This window comes from Heteronotia binoei, chromosome 5, assembly GCF_032191835.1.
Source record: "Heteronotia binoei isolate CCM8104 ecotype False Entrance Well chromosome 5, APGP_CSIRO_Hbin_v1, whole genome shotgun sequence".
Taxonomy (NCBI): Eukaryota; Metazoa; Chordata; class Lepidosauria; order Squamata; family Gekkonidae; genus Heteronotia; species Heteronotia binoei.
This window is the reverse complement of record NC_083227.1, coordinates 32,827,940-32,852,466: the sequence shown is the minus strand read 5'-3', so window position 1 is coordinate 32,852,466 and position 24,527 is coordinate 32,827,940. Positions and strand designations below refer to the sequence as shown.

The 24,527-nt window shown below is 42.1% G+C and overlaps 1 protein-coding gene across 5 annotated transcripts; it reads left to right on the top strand.

The window, feature by feature from the left end:
• The first annotated feature begins 224 nt into the window (after window positions 1–224).
• NFKBIL1 (NFKB inhibitor like 1) lies at window positions 225–23,897 on the top strand. 5 transcript variants are annotated; one of them, XM_060239100.1, is made up of 7 exons: window positions 225–282; window positions 1,136–1,196; window positions 4,784–4,849; window positions 6,045–6,361; window positions 8,556–8,668; window positions 10,320–10,437; window positions 23,056–23,897. In XM_060239100.1, exons 4-7 carry the CDS (start codon window positions 6,073–6,075, stop codon window positions 23,598–23,600), a joined length of 1,065 nt encoding a protein of 354 aa, XP_060095083.1. In that variant the 5' UTR covers window positions 225–282; window positions 1,136–1,196; window positions 4,784–4,849; window positions 6,045–6,072; the 3' UTR covers window positions 23,601–23,897. The 5 variants fall into 5 exon arrangements, with proteins under 5 accessions (XP_060095083.1, XP_060095086.1, XP_060095085.1 ...); XM_060239103.1 differs by lacking the exon at window positions 4,784–4,849; XM_060239102.1 differs by lacking the exons at window positions 225–282; window positions 4,784–4,849 and adding an exon at window positions 336–407.
• Window positions 23,898–24,527: the final 630 nt, after the last annotated feature.

The window sequence follows — 24,527 nt, the reverse complement described above, 5'->3', positions numbered from 1 at the left end:
CCCCTTCCCACCCAGCCCCATTGCAGCAGCATCTCCTCACCCCTTCCCTTCCTACCCAGCCCCATCACAGCAGCTTCTCCTCGCCCCACCCCACCCCTTCCCACCCAGCCCCATTGCAGCAGCGTCTCCTCGCTCCTTTTCTTCCCCTCCCACCCAGCCCCATCGCAGCAGCTTTTCTTTGCCCCCTCCCTTCCCCTTAGGCTTCCCAATCCCCAGGTCCCAGCGGGGGATTCCCAGGTTTTACAGGTTTTCCCCAGCCAGCTGGGCAGCACCTGCAAACAGGTACAGTTTTAAAATGTATGTGTGCCTTTAAATTGGAGCAGGAAGTACTTCATGGGGAAGGGTTAGCAACAGCAGACCTCTTGAGAGTGCAGCTCCTCTGTTTGTTTTGCTTTCCTTTCGGACAAGTGAGTGTGTGTGTAAAAGAGCAGCGTAGCCCCTGTACTTTCCAGACCTGGTTGTGGAGGCACCAGAGACTCCTGCTTTGTTCTACTGCTTCAGACCAACACAGCTGCCCACTTGCACCAGAGACAGTTAAGCATGTGTGTGAGTGAGAGAGAGAAAATGGGGGGAGGGGAGGGAACTCTTATTCCCTATGGAGACTTATTCTCAGGAAATAATGGAAAATTGATCCGCGGGTATCTGGGACTCTGGGGGGGGGGCTGTTTTTTGAGGTTAAGGCACCAGATTTGCAGCATAGCATCCAGTACCTCTCCCCAAAATACCCCCCAAGTTTCAAAAAGATTGGACCAGGCGGTCCAATTCTGTGAGCCCCAAAAGAAGGTGCCCCTATCCTTCATTATTTCCTATGGAGGGAAGGGATTTAAAAGATGTGTGGTCCCTTTAAGTGTGATGGCCAGAACTCCCTTGAAGTTCAGTTATGCCTGTCACACCCTTGCTCCTGGCTCTGCCTCAAAGTCTCCCGGCTCCACCCCCAAAGTCCCCAGATATTTCTTGAATTGCACTTGGCAACCCTACTTCACACATATGGAACAGATGGAATATAATCTCACAAAAACATTTTGGGCCATTTATAACCCTACACTCCCTTTGATAACCCTACATATTTTGATAACTTATTTATAATCCTACCCTCATTCTGACTGTTTATTTATTTAATTGTTAATAATTGTAGAGCACCAAGTCACAACTTGACACCCAGTGACCTCAGGATCACATGGTTTTCAAGACAAGAGGTAAGCTGAAGTAGTTTACCACGGCCTACCTCTGCATGGTAACTCTGGGCTTTCTTGGTCTCCCATCCAAGTACTAACCAGGGCTGACTCTGCGTAGCTTGAGATCTGATGGGATCGGGCTAGACAGAACTATTAATGGAAATAACAGAAAAACCACCAGAAGCAATGAAATTTACATGGGAACGTGTATAAATACGTTTTAGTGCAAGCTTAAATGAAACTTAAAAAAAACAAAACTAAGGAACACTGAGCTTTCAACATATGAATTTTCCCACACAGTCTTTCAGTAGCCCTGTAAATCGGATTCCTTCGAGTAAATTCAGTTGTGGGTGAACGCTTTTTTCCTCAGTGCCCGACTCCTAATGATGCGGAGAGAGTAAGGAAGGAACTGCTTATGAAAGGACTCCTCATGGTTTTGATCACTTCGTCAGCCTCCTTCTCCCGACGTTACACGGAGCCTCAGCTCCGGAACTATTAGGCTGCTATAGTTCATAGACGGAACTATTAGGCTGCAATTGCAATATCAGTTCATTTTATTGCTTGTAACACACTTTTATTGCTTGCACCTCTTTTATTGCTTGTATCTCTTTTTATAGGGACCAGTCTTCCATAAATTAATTGACTGATTATTTAAAGTTGGGTTCCTGTGTAAATCTAGGCGTTGTCAATTTCCTTGCAGCAAGCTGTTTTTCTTGCTACTGCCTCACCTAAATCGTAATCTGAGGGAGCACCGTTTCCCTCCAAGACCGGCTGGTCCAAAATCCATGGCTGTCTTTACTGAAGCTGAGAGATCAAGTCAGATTTGAGAATGGAAAACCCTGCCTGAGAGCAAAAGAAAATAGAGTCAAATGAAAATTTAACATCAGGATTGCTAAATCCTAGTTCAGCTCCATGAAATTCAGTTGGAATATGGATACAAGCTATTGCACTGTACAACCAGCAGACTTGGTAATTTTGGGAGAGCATCTGTGCCAGCTGCATAAGGTCCAGGCAAAGCTGATTCCCTTCCTGTTTCAAGGGTTGCTGCTCTCCAAGTGGTAGCTGGAAAACTTCTGGGATTGCAACTGACGGGAGAGACCAGTTTTCCTGGGGGAAATGGTCACTTTGGAAGGTGCATTCTATGGCTTTATACCCCACTGAAGTCCCTCCCCAAACCCCACCCTCCTCAGGCTCCAACAGGTGGGCACCAAAAGCTTTCTTTTAATAAAGGCTATAATTTTCTAGTTCCACCATTCAGTACCTCTCAGAAGAAAGCAAGACAAAATGGATGGGGTGACACAGCAGGCTGGAGAGATTATTTCTGGCCAAGTAACATTCCCTGTCAGAATAACCCTGTTCATTGGCATTTGTTATGGCTTTCTCAGGGCGACTCTACGGAGTGAAAAAATAAACTTCCCTGAGTACATTATTTCCTTTTCTTTGTTATCTGCACCCTGTGCCCAATACTCCCTCTAAGCTGTGGAGTCTGGTGAGCAAAAACTTTGCTTCACGAGCTACTGGCATTAAAGTTGTGAGCTGCTGCATCAATTGGTTTGCTCAGGGGCCATTTTTCCTGAGCTAAGACTAAAATGGGTGAGTCAGAGGCTAAAAAAACTGCAAGCTAGCTCACACTAACTCAGCTTAGAGGGAACACTGACTGCCTATTTCTTCATCTTCACCACCTACCAAAGGCAACATGATGTCTGCTCCCTCCAGTCAGTGGGACCTGTGCCCACCCCTATTTAAACTTTATGAAACTTACACCCCAGCCAATATGCCTAGGCTTGTATTGATTGCTTTATTCATTTTTTTTCTTTGAAAATGTAGGTGGGACAGCTTCTTTTCTGGGCTGGATACCGTCACCTAGCAGTTTGGCACAGAACCATTCCGGCCGGAGTTCAAATACTAACTTGATGGGTCCCTATCCCCCCAAAAGGATAGGAGCTCATTCGTAACTCCAGATGTGCAGGACAATCCTTAGCTGATATCATGTTTACTCAGAAGCAAGTCCCCAGACTTGCTCTCTACCAGGACTTTTTTGTAGAAAAAGCCCAGCAAGAATTCATTTGCATATCAGGCCACACCCCCTGACAGCACCATTGTTTCACACAGGGCTTTTTTAAATAGAAAAAGCCCAGCAGGGACTTATTTCCATATTAGGCCACACCCCTGGCACCAAGCCAGCTGAAACAGTGTTCCTGCTTAAAAAAAAGCCCTGCACTCTACTAAGAAAGACTTCAGGTGCTGAAGAGAGCTGTTATTCAGTGAAACCAATTCACTGAAAGGCAACTTTTTAAAAAATGTCCTCTACAGTCCCCCACCCCCCTTCTCATCCCTCCACCTCCCTGCCGAATCTGGAAAACCAAGGGTGCTGAACACCAACAATGGTGCTGAATTAATATTATGGAACAGAGGTCCATCAGTGGGTATTAGCCACACTGTGTTTATGTGTGTGTGTGTGTATGTATGTATATGTGTTAGGGTTGCCAAGTCCAATTCAAGAAATATCTGGGGACTTTGGGGGTGGAGCCAGGAGACTTTGGGGGTGGAGCCAGGAGACATTAGGGGTGGAGCCAAGATCAAGGCTGTGACAAGCATAATTGAACTCCAAAGGGAGTTCTGGCCATCACATTTAAAGCGACGGCACACCTTTTCAATTCCTTCCTTCCATAGGAAATAATGAAGGATAGGGGCACCTTCTTTTGGGGCTCATAGAATTGGACCCCCTGGTCCAATCTTTTTGAAACTTGGGGGGTATTTTGGGGAGAGGCATTAGATGCTATGCTGAAAATTTGGTGCCTTTACCCCAAAAACAGCCCCCCCAGAGCCCCAGATACCCGCAGATCAATTCTCCATTATTTCCTATGGGAATAAATCTCCATAGGGAATAATAGAGTTCCCAGCAGACATTTCCCTCCCCTCCCCCCGCTTTCTGACGACCCTGAAGCAGGGGGAGGGTCTCCAAACTGGGGGATCCCCTGCCCCCGCCTGGGGATTGGCAACCCTAATATATGTGTGTGTGTATGTGTGTGTGTGTGTGTGTGTGTGTGTATATATATACACACACACACACATATTGGCCACTGTGTGACACAGAGTGTTGGACTTGATGGTTTATTGGCCTGATCCAACATGGCTTCTCTTATGTTCTTATGCTCTGTTCGCTGACTTAGACCTTAAAACGCTTAGCACCCCCAATACTGGCAAGAAAGAAGGAACTAGCCTGTAAGAAAGGGCCCTGAAGCAGCATCCGCCCTTATTTTGTGCCTTGGTTTATGCTTTCTCCTATGAAAACGGACTCTTTAGGAAGCGCCCTCTTCTGCCTGCAGGTATTAAAAGTTGTTAGAAAGACAGCTCCTTCAAGCGCTTTACATACAAAACCTCAGTCATCGTTGCAACGCCCCAGCTAAGTTGGGTACAAAAGTAAGGACGAGCGGGGGCTGTCTTTCTGTCCGTCCTAGGAAATGATTACCTTTCCGGTTCTGGCTCAGATTTCCCACTCGAGGCCTAAAACAGTGAGCACCAAGTATGGGCAAAAAATTTGGATCTGCTTTAGCTAGTTAAATGAAGTCACATCCGCCCTCATTTCTGGGTGTTCTGTTTTCCAGTCCCCCTATGAAAATCTCATCGGCGAACGTCGATGTGTGCTGTTCTTCGTGGGGGCTTCATAAGAGGTAATAACGATTAAGAGGGGTTTGGGGAGTCGGAGGCTGTTGAAGAAGTCAGCTACAGAAGGAGGGAAGGAAGAGGTTACTATTTTATTATTACTGAGTATTTTTTTAAGTCCCACCTTCCGAAGAGCTCAAAGCGCTGTACTTGGTTCTTCCCTCCTCCATTTTATCCTTCCGACAAGCCGATAAAGTAGATTAGGCAGAGAAAGAGTGACGGGCCCAAAGTGATAAATAAACTGCTTGACAAAGCAAGAGTCATGGGGCACCTTTAAGACTAACAAAGTTTTATTGTGCTTCTGGCACACGGAAGCTTACATTCTGAATAAAATTTTGTTGGTCTTAAAGGTGCTCCTTGACTCTTGCTTTGTTCTGCTGCTTCAGACCAACACGGCTGGCCCCCCGGATCTATCTAAACTTCTTGACAGGATGGGATTTGAACCTGGGTCTCCCAGATTCTAGTCTGACGGGTTGGGTTATATGGGACAAGAGGACGAGCTGAGTCTGAGAAGAAGAGAAAAGAGAAATCGGAACATGCTTCCAAAGGGATAGATGGAGATAGTTTTGAGGAGGAGGGTCTAGTGCAGGGGTGGCCAAACTTTCACACATATTGTGTGGCTCTCGAAGCCCTCACTGCCCCATCAGCTGGCATTTGTCACTTTAAATCACTTCTCCAAACCTAGCTAGCTGGCAGCTTGGAGAATGCATATAAAGTTCTTTTCTTTCCATCTCTCTGTCCTTCCTCCCTTCCCATCTATTTTCCTTCCTGCCTGCCTGCTCTCAAACATCTGATGTTTATTCTATGTGGCTCTTGCATTAACCAAGTTTGGCCACCCCTAGTCTAGTGGATGGCCGAGGAACAAGAGGGAACAAAGGATTGTGGAGGATTGTGGTAGTAGGTAGTAGGCGGGGTGGAGGGAGATCTTGAGCACAAATCGAATGAGGTTAGGCAGACTGGGGAACTGTAATGATGAGGAAAGGAGTTGATAGAAGGGTGAGCAAACTGGGGCACCTTGTCATCTCCCAGAATGGACTCTATGGGATTATACCTTGCCATGGTCCCTCCCCAAATCCTGCCTCACACTGGAATCTCCAGGACTTTCCCAACCCAGAGGTCACAAACGTAGATGCCGGAATCTTGTGGTATGGAGATCTGCCCTTATCTTTAGTAATTGGTACTAAACCTGTCTCTTCCCCACAGCTTGTCAAAATCCAGCCTTTTGGACTAAATGCCTGTCCTCATGGCATCGGGCTACCAGCATCGCCTGTGGCGCTATGTAGATGTGGGTCGCCACCGCAAACTGCGCAGGCTGCTGAGGCGTCACAGGCAAGCATTGGATCTGAGTGAAGCCGTGGGGCACAAGAGCCGGACCCCCCTGCACCGATCCTGTGCCCGGCAGGACTACAAAACTTCCCTCCTCTTGATGAAGTATGGAGCAGACCCCTTACTTCTGGATCAGCGTGGAGACACGGCCCTACATGTGGCTGCCCGGCAAGTTGTGCGCAAAGGAGGCACTGGTGAGGCATGGCCCTTGAATAGCGTCTCAACTGACATCTCAGCTTCACCTGCAAGTGGGGATCTCAGTCATTTGCACTGGGAGGTAGAAAAGAGGTTCTCTTTCTTTCCTATCAGTTCCTGTTTTGGTTTAGGTTTTATTAAATTTATACCTCTCCCTCCCCACCGAGGCAGGCTCAGGGTGGCTTAGTATGTCCTAGTAGTATGTCCCTCACGTATGTCCTGGTAGTATGTCCCTGGTAGTATGTCCCTCACGTAAAGATGGCTTCCTGGACAAATACAATTTGCCTTCAGTAGGGTGGGAAGGCGTTCATTAGTTTGGCTGCTGCAAACCTTTACACCCTGGTCTGAATGGAGTTCTGGTTGCATGGTTCTTCTTCCTTAGCCCTCCAGGGAGAAAGTGGCCACAGGAATCATGGTGGCAGAAGCGGCCATCTAGTTTCAGGTGACCCCATAGGGTTTTTGAGGCAAGAGATGAACAGAGATGGCTTGCTAGTGGCTTGCCTCTACATAGCAATCAGGGGCTTGCTTGGTGGTCTCCCATCCAAGTACTAACCAGGCCTGACCTTGCTTGGTGGATATCATGTGCAGAAAGATATTAAAGCACAATGAGACTTCAGACTGTATATTAGTTCTGGACCTTTCTCAGATCTATACATGGAGTTTCCCAATATAACCATTAGGAATACATTTGATTGCAGGACATGAATTGAGGGAAACTGCTAAACTGCAGTCCAGGTCCAAACTATGAATGTATTGCATATATCTCAATTTTCCTCGTTCATTTTTCCAGCCCACTTTCTAACTTTTTTCCAGGATTTCACAATCTCCAGAGGGATAGCTGCTGGTCTGTTGTAGAAAGACAGAACAGAAACCTAGTGGGTCCTTAAAGACTAACATTTATCCCAGTATGAGCTCTTGTGAGTTAGAGCTCGCTTCTTCAGATGCAATGGAAAAACAGAAAATAATCTTCCTCATATTTATCCAGAAAATTACAGAACAGGATGGGGGGAAGGGGGAGGAGCTGAGCAAAGAGGCCTGGTAGTCAAAAATCAGGGGTGATTCTTTGTGTTAAGGACCTAAATGGCTTAGGTTGTTATATGTAATGGATGATGAGAGAGGGAAGAGGTTCACTCTTTCCAGAAATCCTACTAGATGGCTGAAGTGGGCTCTGCCTTGCAAAAGTTTCTGTGTATGTTTTAAGTCCCATCAAGTGGCCTCTGACTTATGGTGACCCCATGAATTAACGTTCTCCAGAACTTCCTGTCGTTAACAGCCTTGCTCAAGTCTTGCAGACTAAGGGCTTTGGCTTCCTTGTTTGAGGCAATCCATCTCATGTTGGGTTTTCCACTATTCCTGCTGCCTTCATTTTTTTCTAGCATTTTTGTCTTTTCCAGTGACACTTGTCTTCTCATAATGTGACCAAAGTACAATAGCCTCAGTTTGGTCACTTTAGCTGCTAGAGACTGTTCAGGCTTGATTTGATCTAGAACCCACTTATTTGCCTTTTGGGAAGTCCATGGTATCTGTAAAACTCTCCTCCAGCACGGCATTCCAAATGAATCAATTTTCTGCCTGTCCAATTTCTTCATTGCCCAGCTTTCACAATCATACATAGTAATGAGGAACTACAACTTGCTAAGAACATAAGAGAAGCCATGATGGATCAGACCAATGGCCCATCCAGTCCAACACTGTGTCACACAGTGGCCAAAAAGCCAGGTGCCATCAGGAGGTCCATCAGTGGGGCCAGGATGCTAGAAGCCCTCCCACTGTTGCCTCTCCCAAGCACCAAGAATACAGAGCATCACTGCCCCAGACAGAGTTCCAACAATTCGCTGTGGCTAATAACTACTGATGGGTCTCTGCTCCATATGTTTGTCCAAGGTTTATGTTTCAGTAAATCTGCCTGGCGTGACTTTGTCCATGGGGTCGCAAAGAGTCGGACTCGACTGTATAACTGAACAACAACAACAACAACAAAAATCTGTTAGACTTTAAAGTAACACAAGCTCCTTTTTTGTTTTTTTTTGTTCCCAGAAATCTGTCAGGAATTAGGGTGGCTAGCAAAAACTAGCCTCTACTCCATTAAAATGTTGCCGTTTTAAAAAAACCCAAGAGTTAAGAAAGCTACCTGTAGGTAGCACAGTGGCCACTAAGTGGCATCATTAATCTCATTTATTTTTTCCTGCGTAGTGTACGAAGACCTCTTCGTTCCTTTGCGAAATCAGTGCCCTGCTGCCATGAGCATCAGAAACAGAGACGGAAAGACGCCAGGGGACCTTTTGGGGCAAACAGAAGACAAATGGGTATGACTATGGCTTGCAGGTCTCTCCATTTGTGCAAATCTGATTGAATTTCTTTTAGGATCTTGTCATAATTATCTCTTTGTAATGTTTTTAGATCATTTGAAAAGTAGAAAAATTTCCTTATTGGGGAGAATTGCATCAATCAAGATGAACATATTACCAAGAATCTTGTACTTATTCCAGACGATACCAATCATTTTGTCCCAAACGTTTTTTTCATCAACTAAATAAACTGATCACCATATTTATTTGGCAAAACAAAAAACCCAGAATCAAATTAAAGGTTTTGCAAGATAGCAAATCAAGAGGAGGGCTAGCGTTGCCTGATTGGAATACATATTATAAGGCGTGCTGTTTAGTATGGTTAACAGACTGGTTTGCACTGGAAAATAAAAGGCTATTGGTTTTAGAAGGTATAGGTTTGGTTAGAGGCTGGCATTCTTATATGTGGTATCAGCCTCCAACAAGGAATAATATTTTCCTCAGACATGAAATAAGAAAATCGTTATATAAAGTATGGAATGAAGTTAAAAATATGATCTATACATATATACCTTCTTGGCTATCACCAGTAGAAGCCTCTAGCCAACCCAATTTATATTGTTGGGGAAATAATTACAATTATGGATTTTTATTGGACAAAGAGAATAACTTAAAACTGGACGACAATGTGAAATTGGATTGGTGGCTGAAGAGCCAAGTTAAATCTAAATATCAATCAGGTAAGGAAATAGGATTTGTTAAAAAACCAAACGAATTTGATATGATAATCCGTAACAATCAGAAACTTATTTCTAAAATATATAATTGGCTCTTACAAAACAAAATGCAAAACGAAGTCGTTAAAGAAAGCTGGATAAAGTGGTTGAAGGATTTTGGATATAGTATTGAGATGGAGGAATGGGAAAAAATTTGGAATCAAAACTTAAAGTTAACCAAATCAGCAGTGTTTAAAGAAAATATATATAAGATGATGTATCGATGGTACTTAACACCTGAAAGATTGAGTAAAATATACCCTAAGTACTCAAACAAATGTTGGAAATGCAGGAAAGTAAAGGGGTCCCTCTATCATATTTGGTGGCAGTGTGAATATGCAAAAAAATATTGGGCCCAGATTAATTTCTGGGCACAAAAAATATTAAGAATAAGGCTGCAACATACTCCGGAATTATACTTGTTGAACATGTGTAAAGGGAGTTTATCCAGACAAGAAAAAAAATTGTTGTTGTATATAATAACTGTCGCGAGAATCCTGTATGCGAAATACCGGAAAGTAAATTACCAGACAGGAATGAGTTTTTACAAAAACTATTTGAAGCAGCTGAGATGGACACATTAACTGTAAGATTAAGAGGAGGAAATCTACAAGACTGTAGGAAGACATGGGACTATTTATATGTATGGATAAAAAGCATGGGAATTACTATGAGGAAGTCAGAACTGTGTTATGGTGAAGCCCCTTAAGCTCCTTGGTTTGGAGGGATGGGTGGTGGTTTGTTTATGTTTATGTATAGTTTTCTTTTGTATATGGAACTGTTAAATAAAGGATTTGTTTAAATTTAAAAAAAAAAAGAATATGGCTTGGTAGGAAAAGAATGAAAAAGTAGGTGGTCTTCCCAAAACTTGAAAATTCTGTCCTTTTCCACAGTGCCCTCCAGAGATGTTGGAAAACAGTGATATGGAATGTGAAGCCGACAGGGAGTGGAATCGCAAACTCCTTGGCGAATTTGAAGACGAGTATCAGGAGACCTGCTGGCGGTACGAAGGTGAAGAAGAGAGTTGTCTCCTATATTTGAGATTCCCAGAGACAGCATTCAGCTGTAGCAACAAACACATCAAGCTACCTTAGACTCAGGTGGTGTTGCCTGTTCTGACTGGCAGCTGCTCTCTAGGGCCTCATGTTAGAGGTCTTTCACCTGCTAGTAGTCCTTTTAACTGGATATGATGGGGATTGAACCGGGGACCTTTGGCGTGCAGACTAGATGCTGTGTTGCTGAGCCCCAGAACCTCCCCAGCCAGGGTGGGAAGGAGCCTTGAAAGTCCTCAGGATGATATGCTCAGTGCTGGTTTTGAGTCCTCATTCCTAGACCCGAAACAAACTGTAGTTAGTGGTTCAGATGTAACAGCAAACCACAGTTTGTGGCAAACCTGGAAGTCTTCCACTCACCAGCCTGGATGATCAGAAGAATGAGCGTTCTAAGCAACTCCAGGGCTCATTCTCATAACAACACTTCCGGTTTGACATTAATGTCTTAACAGAGCCACAGGGTAGTCTGGGCTTCCTGGAGGAGGTACAGCTGGTCACCATGGGATGTGCAAATATGTAGAATTACCAGTGTGTGTGTGTTTTCCTAAGCCAACAGCAGTCCGACACACAAAGATTCACCAGAAGAAGCTTTTGCTTTCATTTCTTTCCAGACCAAGTCTTTCTCGTCAAGTCGCAGCTGACTTATGGCAGCCCCTTTGGGTTTTGAAGCCAAGAGGCACTCAGAGGTGGGTCACCATTGCCTGCCTCTGCATAATGACCTTGGACTTCTTAGTGGCCTCCCATTTTAAGATGGTGATGGAAAGTACTGCCAAGTCGCAGCTGACTGAGGATGACTTTATAGAGATGTTCAGAGGTTTGCCGTTGCCTCCCTCTCCCTAGTGACCCTGGACTTCCATGGTGGTCTCCTATCCAAATACTGACCAGGGCCAATCCTAATTAATTATCATATTGTGGCGAATAGCCAGGAGATCCTAAGATTGCCTGGCAGCCGGAAGTTGTAGCTCTTTTAGTGTTACACACCACTAGATGGTAAGCTAGATGTGTTTTTTTTAAGACGAGACATTTGCAATTGCCTGTGTGAAGGATCAAATCAGAGCTTACTTTACATTTCTTCCCTGTCACCTTCCCTCAGTCACACTCACAGAAATCCTGTCAGACTTCTCAAAAATTGGCACCAGACGGTTTTAAAGTCAAAAACCACAAAAATATTTATTAGATAACAAAAGGCAAGGAAGAGGGATAAAATAATATTGATTATAACTGTTCAGTATTCAGAAGGCAAATCAGTTGGCAGATGGTTGGCAGAATGAATCAGTTACTGAGAGTAGAGATTTATCAGGCTGAGGTAAATTATAACAAATACTTTGGCAAAAGATCTTTAAAATAACAATAACCCAGGCAGGTTTCAGAACCCTACTAGAGTCTACTTCAGGCAGGCTGTGCCTTCTGGGCACTCAGAATGCTGTTACTTCAGATGTTTAGCCCTAGCTTCGGCAATGCCAAATCATAAAAATAACAAACTACAATCACTCTTGCCACACACACATAGAGAACTCCTGACTGGTGCCAGTATATTCTTCCTCACAGACCCTCACACTAGCTAACTTCCAGGACTCGCACCCCTCAATAGTGATGCGTCTCAGCCCCACAGCTAGTCTTCTGGTCTGAGTCTTGGGTAACCCTGCTGACTACCAGAATCCATTTCTCCCTTCAGTGTGTATTTGTGTGATCTAGTTTGTACACGGAGATTGCCTGATGTGCTGGCAAAATCTCCCTCAGAGTTTCAAACTGCCTTAAAACTCTCTCTTCCAGACAGAGACTCCACGGCTCTGTCTCCCATACGGAGCCCAGCCTCTCTGGCTGCTCTCGGCCCCTCATCCAGTTGTCTTTACAACTGACTGATCTAAGCCTACTGTCTTCACTTCAGATTCCCTCTCTGAAGACTTCTCTCCAAGACTCCCTGGCTAAGACTCGCCAACTGAGGTGTTTTTGCTGCTAAGCAAGCCTCATATGGATACTTTTTCGTTGCTCGGGCAACGTTCCAGCCAGTCAATGCAAGCCTGTTCCCCAGCTCTCAGGCTAAGTTCCTGAGTCCGTCACATGTCCCACCCTTTAAGGACATTGTGCATGGGTAAAGTAAACAGACTTTTCCCAAAACAATGAGTACATTCATTGCAATAAACCAAATTCTTTTTCAGGATTTCAAACACTCCAAAAATATCCATAACACCATATAAACACATTGCATTAAAACCTCATAAAAATCAGACTTACCAAACACTATATACAAAGTTTTCAGGCTTTCTCATGCAAGCATATGGTTACTATTGCATTCTGGATAATGCATCAGCTATTACGTTTTCTTTACCTTGAATGTGCTGTATATCAAAGTTGTAGTCCTGGAGTTGCAAATTTCACCTCACTAGCTTGCTGTTTGTGCTCTTTATCTGATTCAACCACTTGAATGGTGAATGATCTGTGCACAGTGTGAAATTCCTTCCCCATAGGTACGGTTTTAATTTACCTATGGTCCACACAATTGCCAAGCACTCTTTTTTTTCCCCTTTTCAAACAATTTTATTAGTAACATATGGTAATATATTCAATTTCTTACATCATTAATAACTACTTTTTTCCTCTATCCCATATATTACTTTCTACCCACCCCTCCCCCCGTTACTTGACCCCCACCGGTGTACTATACTTAAAACATTATTATTAAAGGTACCCTTAATTAATAAGAACCAAAATTCATATCCTTCTCCCTCTTATACTTAGTCATTGTCAAAAATTGTCCAATGTCCTTTTATTTTCCACTTTTTTTCTACGTATCTTCTGAACTTCTTCCACTCCATCTTAAATACTTCTAAATCATAGTCTGTTAAGGTTCTTGTTAACTTGTCCATTTCACTCCATGTCATAACTTTTACAATCCAATCCCATTCTCTGGTATTCTTTCTTGCTTCCACAACTGCGCATACAATGTCCTAGCAGCTGAGGGCAAGTACCAGATTAAAGTCGTATCTTCCTTTGGAAATTTTTCCATTTGTAATCCCAACAGAAAAGTCTCTACAACTTTGTTAAATTCGTAACCCAAGATCTTAGAAATCTGTTGTTGAATCATCTGCCAATACATTTTCGCTGTTTCCCAAGTCCACCACATATGGTAGAAAGAACCTTCATGTTTTCTATATTTCCAACACCTGTCCGGCATCTTGTTATTCATCTTTGCCAACTTTTTAGGAGTCATATAGCATCTATACATCATCTTAAAACATTTTTCTTTAATACTCTGACATGTTGAGAGTTTCATAGTGTTCTTCCACAAATATTCCCATGTATCCATCTGTATTTCTTTATTTACATTAATTGCCCACTTAATCATTTGAGATTTCACTACTTCATCTTCCATAGACCATTTTAAGAGTAACTTATAGATTTTCGAAATTAATTTTTCATTATCTCCAAGCAGAACTTTTTCCATTTCCGTTTGTTCTCGTCTTATTCCTTCAGTTTTAATATCACTTTCCACCAAACTCTTTATTTGTTGCATTTGGAACCAATCATACTTATAATTCAGCTCCTCAGCAGTTTTCAACTCTATTTTACCGCTTTGTATTTTTAATAATTGATTGCATGACATCCATTTTCTTTCTCCTAGCTCAGCTGTTATTTTAATTACTTCTGCAGGCACTATCCATAGTGGTTTTCTCTCATCGCCACATTTCTTATACTTCATCCAGATATTTAGCAAATTACTTCTTATGTAATGGTGAGAGAAAAAACCATCCATCTGCCATATAAGCATGCCAGCCGAATTTATTTCCATGACCTTCTAGCGTTAAAAGTTTTTTATTCAATAACCCAATCTTTTATCCACACCAAACAAACTGCTTCATGATATAGTCTTAAATCTGGTAATTGGAATCCTCCTCTTTCTTTAGCGTCTGTTAAAACTTTCATTTTAATCCTTGGTTTCTTTCCAGCCCATACAAATTCTGAAATCTTTCTTTACCATTTATTAAATTGTTTGCTGTCTTTCACAATCGGGATAGTTTGGAATAAATACAATATTCTCGGCAAAATGTTCATCTTAATTGCAGCTATTCTCCCAAGCAATGACAAATTAAACTTGTTCCATTTTATCATATCTTCATCCATTTTACATCATAACTTTTCATAATCATTTTTAAACAAATCAATGTTCTTCATTGTTATTTTCACACCCACATATTTTACTTTAGAGGTAACCTAACTTCCCGTTAGCAATTCCTTTTATTTACAATAAACAATTCCTTTTGTTTATTTACTTGCATATTTTTACATAAAAAATTTGATTTTTTTCCTTAACATAAAGTCCCGCCAATTCTCCAAAATTTTGTATTTTACCTAACAACAAAGGAGTTACTTATGTAGGATTTTCATTTATAAACATTATATCATCTGTAAATGCTCTATATTTATAGGCAAAACCTTTAATTCTCATTCCTTCTATTTCTTCATCATCTTGTATTTGCATCATTAAAATTTCAAGAGTCATTATAAACAACAATGGCAAAAGCGGACAACCTTGTCTTGTACCTTTGCTAATTTTCATTTCATCTGTGAGATCTGCATTTATACATAACCTTGCATGTTGTTCAGTATATATTGCCTTTATCATTCTTATAAAGTTTTCCCCCAACTTTATTTTCTCCATTACTGCAAACATAAAGTCCCAGTTCAGATTATCAGAAGCTTTCTCTGCATCCACAAAAAATAACGCAACTTTCTCTGGATGTCTTTCATAATATTCTACAATATTTACAACAGTTTTAATATTGTCTCTTATTTGCCTTTTGGGAAGAAAACCCGCCTGATCTTCCTTTATAAAATTTATTAAATATTGTTTAAGCCGTTCTTGTGTATATTTTATAGTCATTATTTAACAATGAAATTGGTCTATAATTCTTTACATTCGTGACAGCTCTATCTTCCTTTGGAATCAGCAAAATTACAGCTTCTTTGCATGTATTAGGTATTTTCCCATTTGATCTTATCGCATTCATCAATTTTTGAAGTTTCGGTACTAATTTTTCTTAAAGCATTTTAAAAAAATTTGCCGTATAGCCATCTGGTCCAGGTGCCTTTCCAGATTTCATTGCATTAATTGCTGCTTCAATTTCTATTTTTTCAATTGGATCATTCAAAATTTTTTCCATATATTCAGTTAAGGGTGCTATTTTAATTTTTTGCAAATACGTTTCAATCCTTTCTTTCTTTACTTTAACACCCTTAAATAAATTAGCATAATACTTAAAAAATTCTCTCTTTATTCCTTCTTGGTCCACCGTTTCTTTCCCATCAGCCACAATTTTGTTAATAATTTTACTTTCTCTCTTTTTCTTCAGTTGCCAAGCCAAGTACTTCCCAGGCTTGTTTGTTCCCTCAAAAGATTTCTGTTGTAATTTTTTCAAATTCCATTCCATTTCCTTATTTAACAAATGTCTCATTTGTGTTTGCAATATTGTAATCTCCATTATAATTTTCTTTTTCCCTGGCCTTTTTCTTAATTCACCTTTTTTCTTAATTTCATTTTGAATGTCCAAGATCTGTTTATCTTTTGCTCTCTTATCTTTATTATTCAAAGTTATTAATATTCCTCTCATTACTGCCTTATAGGCATCCCATACCATCTGAAATTCTATATCTTCTCTATCATTAACTTGGAAGTAAGCTTTAGTTCATTTTCTAGAGATGTCACTATTTTTTTATTCTGTAGTAAATCTTCATTTATTCTCCATCTCCTCGACTTTTTAGACAATTTTGTAATCCACATTATTGGGTTATGATCAGCTCCTATTTTGGGTAAGATCTCTATCTTCTTTGTTATAAGTCCCAGATCTTTGGTACCCCACAACATGTCAATTCTAGAAAAAGAATTATGTCTGGCTGAAAAAAAGGTGTAGTCTCGTACTTCATGATTGAACTGCCTCCATATATCCTCCAAACTCTTTTGTTTAACCAGTTCAAAAAAAGATTTTGGCAATTTCCCTTTTTTATCAGTTTTTTTTTCCCCAGATCTATCTATTGTGTTCTGGATTGTTCCATTAAAGTCCCCCATCAACAAACTTTGCTCATAAGTCACTTCATCAAGATGTTGCGTAATATATTTTTTTTAAAAAGTCCTTTGCACTATTTGGAGCATAAAGTCCCACCAACAAAGTTTTTTTAGCATTCAATAAAATTTCCACTGCGATGTACCTTCCATCTTTATCATTAAAAACCAATTTCGGATCTAATTCTTTTTTAATATAAAAAATTACTCCTCTCTTCTTCTGTTCAGCCAATGTATAAAATTCTAGTCCCAATTGCTTATTCCATAAACATTTATAATTCTTTTGTCTAATATGCACTTCTTGTAAACAAACTATATTACAATTTTGTTTTTTTATCCAATGAAATGTTGCCCTTCTTTTTTGTGGTCCATTTACATTCCAAGGTATTAATTTGTAATCCATCATGGTGCAAATTCTTTATTTTCTCTATAAAGTCTACGCAGTTCCTGTGTGTTGGTAATTGTAATCTTTTTCCCTTGAAGTTCAAAGCTCAGACCTTCAGGTATTATTCATCTGTATCTCATTCCGTTGTCACGTAGTTTTTCTGTCAGTTTTTTATATGCATTCCTGTCATTTAACACTTGTCTTGGTAACTCTTTCATAATTCTTATCCTACTACCTCCCACTATCAATGTTTTTTCAAAATTTTTCCCACCATTTCTTTTGTCATAAATCTTATGACCACATCTCTTGGCAGATTGTTCTTTTTTGCATAGAGTGAATTCACTCCATACATATAATCATACATATTTCTATTCTCTTCAGGATCTTCCTCCAAAAATTCTGCAATTATTTTTATTATGTATTCTTTCAAGTCAGATTCTTCATCTTCTGGTACACCTCTCAGACGAATCTGTATCTCCATCAACTTGCAGTCATGTATTATCACCTTTTCTTGTAATTTTAATAAGGTGGAATCATGTGTTTTCACTCTCTCTTCCACCTCCTGTACTTTTTTTGTTATTTCTACAGTCTCATTTCTGAGATTCTCTATCTCTTTTTTTAATTCTTTTTTTGAGTCCTCAATATCTTTTCTTATTTCTTTTTTAGAGGCAGTTTCTTTCACCCCTTCATTATCCTGGCTTCCATTGCATCTAATTGGGCTTGCAGACCTAGTACGAATTTGTTTCAGATCTGACATGTAAAAAAGATTGAGATTTTTTATCTCACCAAATTAAATTTGGATCATCAGGTTTAATAAAGTGAAGCTTGCCCTTTCCAATGAACCCAATTTCGCCGTCCTCTGAGCCTCCCAAGCTCAGATATTAATGTTTAAAGATTTTATTTTCCCCAAAATGACGGACGCGACTTTTGCTTCACTTTAAAAATTTTCCTTCTTTTCCCTTAATCCAATTCAGATCTTCTTCAACACTGTCCAACAGTTCTTATTTTAAAATTACCGACTCAATTAACTCCACCAATTTTTAACGTCCCAGTCACTTTAAAAACGTTGTTAAAACTTTGTCCTCCCAACAATGGCCGCCGATGTTTCTCTGATATTATAACCCTAGAGTAGGCTGTTTACTTAACATAAGAGAACATAAGAGAAGCCATGTTAGATCAGGCCAATGGCCCATCCAGTCCAACATTCTGTGTCACACAGCGGCCAAATATATATATATATATATATATATATATATATATATATATATATATACACACACACACACACACACACACACACACACACACACACACTGTGGCTAATAGCCACTGATGGACCTCTGCACCATATTTTTATCTAACCCCTTCTTGAAGGTGGCTATGCTTGTGGACGCCACCACCTCCTGTGGCAGTGAATTCCACATGTTAATCACCCTTTGGGTGAAGAAGTACTTCCTTTTATCCGTTTTAACCTGTCTGCTCAGCAATTTCATCGAATGCCCACGAGTTCTTGTATTGTGAGAAAGGGAGAAAAGTACTTCTTTCTCTACTTTCTCCATCCCATGCATTATCTTGTAAACTTCTATCATGTCACCCCTCAGTCGACGTTTCTCCAAGCTAAAGAGCCCTAAGCGTTTCAACCTTTCTTCATAGGGAAGGTGTTCCAGCCCTTTAATCATTTTAGTTGCCCTTTTCTGAACTTTCTCCAATGCTATAATATCCTTTTTGAGGTGCGGCGACCAGAACTGCACACAGTACTCCAAATGAGACCGCACCATCGATTTATACAGAGGCATTATGATACTGGCTGATTTGTTTTCAATTCCCTTCCTAATAATTCCCAGCATGGCGTTGGCCTTTTTTATTGCAAACGCACACTGTCTTGACATTTTCAGTGAATTATCTACCATGACCCCAAGATCTCTCTCTTGGTCTGTCTCTGCCAGTTCACACCCCATCAACTTGTATTTGTAGCTGGGATTCTTGGCCCCAATGTGCATTACTTTGCACTTGGCCACATTGAACCGCATCTGCCACGTTGACGCCCACTCACCCAGCCTCAACAGATCCCTTTGGAGTTCCTCACAATCCTCTCTGGTTCTCACCACCCTGAACAATTTAGTGTCATCCGCAAATTTGGCCACTTCACTGCTCACTCCCAACTCTAAATCATTTATGAACAAGTTAAAGAGGATGGGACCCAGTACCGAGCCCTGCGGCACCCCACTGCTTACCGTCCTCCACTGCGAAGACTGCCCATTTATACTCACTCTCTGCTTCCTATTACTCAGCCAGTTTTTGATCCACAAGAGGACCTGTCCTTTTACTCCATGACTCTCAAGCTTTCTAAGGAGCCTTTGATGAGGAACTTTATCAAAAGCTTTCTGGAAGTCAAGGTAAACAACATCTATCGGGTCTCCTTTGTCCACATGTTTGTTCACCCCCTCAAAGAAATGTAACAGGTTAGTGAGGCAAGATCTTCCCTTGCAGAACCCATGCTGAGTCTTCCTCAATAACCCGTGTTCATCAATGTACCTACTCATTCTGTCCTTGATAATGGTTTCTACCAACTTTCCCGGTATTGAAGTCAGACTGACTGGCCTGTAATTTCCCGGATCTCCTCTGGAACCCTTTTTAAAGATGGGGGTGACATTTGCTACCTTCCAGTCCTCAGGAACGGAGGCAGATTTCAATGAAAGATTACAGATTTTTGTTAGAAGATCCACAAGTTCAACTTTGAGTTCTTTCAGAACTCTCGGATGTATGCCATCCGGACCCGGTGACTTATTAGTTTTTAATTTGTCTATCAGTTGTAGGACCTCCTCTTTTGTCACCTCAATCTGACTCAGGTCTTTCAACACCCCTTCCAATATTAGTGGTTCTGGGGCGGGCAAACACTTCTCATCTTCCATGGTGAAGACGGAGGCAAAAAATGCGTTCGGCTTCTCAGCCATTTCCCCATCCTCCTTCAGTAATCCTTTTACCCCATGGTCATCCAAGGGCCCCACTGCTTCCCTGGCTGGTTTCCTACTTCTAATATATTTGAAGAAATTTTTATTGTTGGTCTTTATGTTTTTTGCAATATGCTCCTCATAGTCCCTTTTTGCCTGCCTGATCACAGTCTTGCATTTGATTTGCCACTGCCTGTGTTCCCTTTTATTAATCTCACTTGGACTGGTTTTCCACCGCTTAAAGGAGTCCTTCTTACCTTTTACAGCTTCCATTACTTTGTTTGTTAACCATGCTGGCCTCTTCTTATACCTGTTTGTGCCTTTCCTAACTTGTGGTATGTATTTTATCTGAGCTTCTAGGATTATAGTTTTAAATAGTCTCCAAGCTTCCCCAAGGGTTTTGACCGTATTTACATTTCCTTTCAGTTTCCTCCTCACATGCCTCCTCATCTCAGAGAATTTACCCCTTTTAAAGTTAAATGTGGTTGTGGCGGTCTTTTTGGGCAACTCCCTATTTATACAAATGGTGAAATCAATAACATTATGGTCACTGTTCCCAAGCGGCGCAATCACTTTTACGTCTCTCACCAAGTCTTGGGCATTACTTAGGACCAGATCCAGGATCGCCCCACCCCTGGTAGGTTCTGAGACCATCTGCTCCATAGCACAGTCATTGAGAGCATCAAGAAACTCAATCTCTTTCTCTCGACCAGAACACATATTGACCCAATCAATCTGCGGGTAGTTAAAATCACCTATTACGACACAGTTTTTACATTTAGCCGCTATCTCTTGCTTCCTTCTTCTTCCTCTGGTACTTCCTGCTTTTCTTGCCACCAAGTCTCGTTTCGCTGGTAGAGAGATCTCGCAATGTCTGATGTACTTCCTGTGTTAACTGTAAGTGCTGCAGATCTATGACGATGGGGCTACTTCCTCAACTGCAGATAGACAAAACAATAAATTCCTTTCTCCTTTTAGCACTGTCTTTTAAATTTACAAAGTTCAAATTTAGCCCCTTTTCTTCTCCTTTCAGGCTTCCTCCAAGCACTCCTTTTCAATCAGAGAGGTACTGTTCCCTTTCTACCAGTTTTCTACTTATATACAGGATGGAATGTTGATGACCATCCTCCCCACACTGACTTAGCATTGCACCTATACCAATGTTCGATGCATCGGTGTACAAAATGAATTCCTTGGTAAAGTCAGATTCTCTCAACACTGGTTCAGTGATCAGAACCACTTTCAGATGCTCAAAAACTTTCTGACACTTTGCATTCCAGTTCACTGGATCAGGGTTCTTTTTCTTTGTGTACTCACATAGTGGGGCTGCTATGGCACTGAACTCTGGTATAAACCTTCTGCAACAGCCCGCCACTCATATGAATGCCCTGATCTGCTTCTTGGTGGTGGGTCTGGGCCACTCCTGGATGGTTTGCACCTTGCTCCAATCCACCTTTATTTTCCCACCACCCAGCACATGCCCTAAATTTTCACCTGGGTCATGGCTAGCTGACACTTTGATGCTTTTACAGTCAAACCACTCTCTTTGATCCGCTGGAACACAATTGCCAGGTGTTGCAGGTGGTCTCTCCAGGTGCTGCTAAAGATGGCAATGTCATCAATGTAAGCAAGTGCGAATTTTGACAAACCCACTAACATCCTGTCTATCAACCTCTGGAAGGTTGATGGTACATTTCTTAAACCAAAACTAAGGACTGTAAACTCAAGCAGTCCTTCCCTGGTCACAAATGCAGTTTTTGGTTGATCTCTGGGGTCCATGGCCACTTGCCAATAACCTTTGGTCAGATCTAGGGTAGAAATAAAATTTGCTGCCCCAATAGCCTCAACCAACTCATCCACCCTTGGCATGGGGTACACAAATGGTGCAGGCACTGGAGCAGAGCCTCTGAGTCAGAGGAATGGGACCCAACAAGGAGGAGATGTGGTGGTGGCCGGTAAATGTTTAGCTTATGCTGGTCTATTTAAAGCTGGTCAGAACAAAGGCCAGTCCCATCTGATTCTGGTTGAGAGGCAGAGGAGTTGGGCAACAGGGCTTGGTCCTATTGTAAGGACCTCGAGGGTGGGCAGGTGTCCACTGAGTCGGCCCCCAGAGGCTTAACCAATCAGATCTGACAGGCGGCAACAATGGAGTTTTTTTCTGACGCTTCACATACTTCATGTTCTCATACGGCAATAAAGGGTGAAGCTTGCCTGAGGCCTAGTGAGTTCTTAGGAGTGATTCAAAGTGAGGACTTCCTGGTTCAAAGGTCAATACCTCAGCTTGCCGTGTTGCGCTCACTTCTAGTGAAGTTCGCACTGTCTTTTTTTGGGTTTTTTTACACAGCTGAGGGATGACTCTGAAGGTGGGTTTTGTTTAAGTTTTGGCAGATGGAGTTTTGTTTAAGGTTTGGCAGAAGAATTTTCCCCACCCACGATCACATTGGTTAGTGACCTCGAAATAAGGGAAGAATTTTTCCCACCCCCAGTCATATTTGGTAGTGACCTTGGAAGGCCTTTGAGTTGGTTCCATCTCTGTGAGTCTTCTGGCTTTCAAGCGCCATCTTTCTGCCTGCAGGGCTCTCTGCCCTTGAGTGAAAGAAGCCATGTAGTATTGATACTAGGATAAGATAGGTCATATCAAAACTCATGAGGATGGACTGTAGCTCAGTAGAAGAACTTCTGCTTTGCATGCAGAAGGTCTCACATTCAGTCTCCAGCATCTCCAGTTAAAAAGGATCAGGCAGTAGGTGATAGGAAAGACCTCTCTGAGATCTTGGAGGACAACTGCCAATCTGACTAGGCCAGGGGTCCGCTGACACCTTTACTGGCACCTGCCAAGTGTTTTAAAAAAGTAGGCAGGGTCAGGTGGGTCTTTTGTCCATCTGATTGGCCACTGGAGACCTGATTGGATGCGCAGTTTTTAAAAAGTGATTGTCAGTTTGTAACAGAAGGGAAGCTGCGGTGGCCATTTTGTGGCCGACTGCCTCCTGCGGCCGCCATTTTGTGACTGCGGTGTCAGAATTCCAAATGTGCCCACAGGCTCAAAAAGTTTGGGAACCTCTGGAGTAGACGGTACTGACCCTGGTGGACCAAGTATGGCAGTTTCATGTTTGTGCACGTGAGTTTATGTGTGATACACTGTGCTCCCTTTTAATGATCCCCTTCCTTTTCACCATTCTCTAGAGGATTTTTACACTACATGTCCAGGCCCAGAGACCTATGAGGACTGGGCTGATCGCATAGCCCACGAATACAGCCAGAAACGGAGGCGAGCGGAGGATGACCGCCACCAACGTAAGCCAAAAGCTGAGCCCCAGAAGTCTGCCCTGAAGCTGCAGCAACTTATAGAAGAGGAGCGTCTGCTCTATGAGAAGCGTGCCCGGGCCAAAGAAGAGGAACTGAAGGCAGCTAAAAGAGCACGTTATGAAGAAGGCTGCAGCCAGGTCTTCACCACCGACAGTTCCCGTCTTCTGAGTTATGCAGACATTCCCTGGCCGTGCCCAAGAGGGACTGCTGAGGAAATGGCCATGGTGGCCCTCCACGGCACAGATCCCTCAGACAGAGCGGCTTACCGGCGCTTCCTACGGCGCCAGCAAGCTCTGTGGCATCCGGACAAGTTTGCTCAGCGCTGCAGTGCACGCTTAGCTGAGCGGGATCGCCGCCGAATCTTGGACATGGTCACCGCGTTATCCCAAGCTTTCAACAGGCTAGCTGAAGCAGCCAAATGATGTCCCTTTGTTGTGGGTTAATAATGTTTTGTCTCTGAAAAATGTAGGGAGAAATGGATTGTTGGGGCAGGAAGAACTTTCTGATGTTTGCTGTTAAAAATGGCTTTTTCTGGGGGCTGCTTTTGGATTGCCGAAGAAGCACTGAAAGAGGAAATAGCAACAACTTGACAGGATTAGGGGTTCACAAGAGGATCTCTTCTGTGACAGCCAGTGCTAAGAAGAGGAAACAGTCATGTGGGTTTTCCGGGGGAAGTTCTGGCTGAACTTGAAATAAAGATAGTATTTAAATAACGTTAACAATAGGACGTTTTGGAGGTCATTAATTTCTAGGGTTGCCATAAGTCAGAAGCAGCTTGACAGCGCTTAACACAAACACAGTAGAATTTAAACAACGTAAGCAAAAGAAGGCAAATGTACCACATTCAAGATCACTACTGAAGTTTTTGTTCAGGCTGCCACACGTGGCTTTCCATTTGTTGCTCTTCCGTGGTTGTTCCATTGTTCCTGCACTCTTGAATTGGATCACGCGGTTGGAGAAAGCATGAGGGAACCATGGAAAGACAGCAAATGGAAACAAAGCACTTTGGGATCTTGGAGAATCCCCCTGCAGTTTGACATTAAAACTGCAGGAAAACCTCTTTTTCTACAAAAAGAGCCCTGAGCATACTTACAAGTTGTTAGCAAGAAAGAAACAAGTTTAAAAAAAAGAGACAACATATGGAAACATGTTGGATTTAAAAAAAAAAAAACTGTTATACACACCCAAGATATAAAAATAAGGAATAATAAAGAGATGGGGAATCAAACCCAGTTCTCCCAGATAAGAGTCCACACACTTAACCACTACACCAAACTGGTTCTCTGACAAGTGGCACTCCAAGCCAAGCCAGCTGGCTTTCTTTCCACCTCTCCCTCATCTATTTTCCT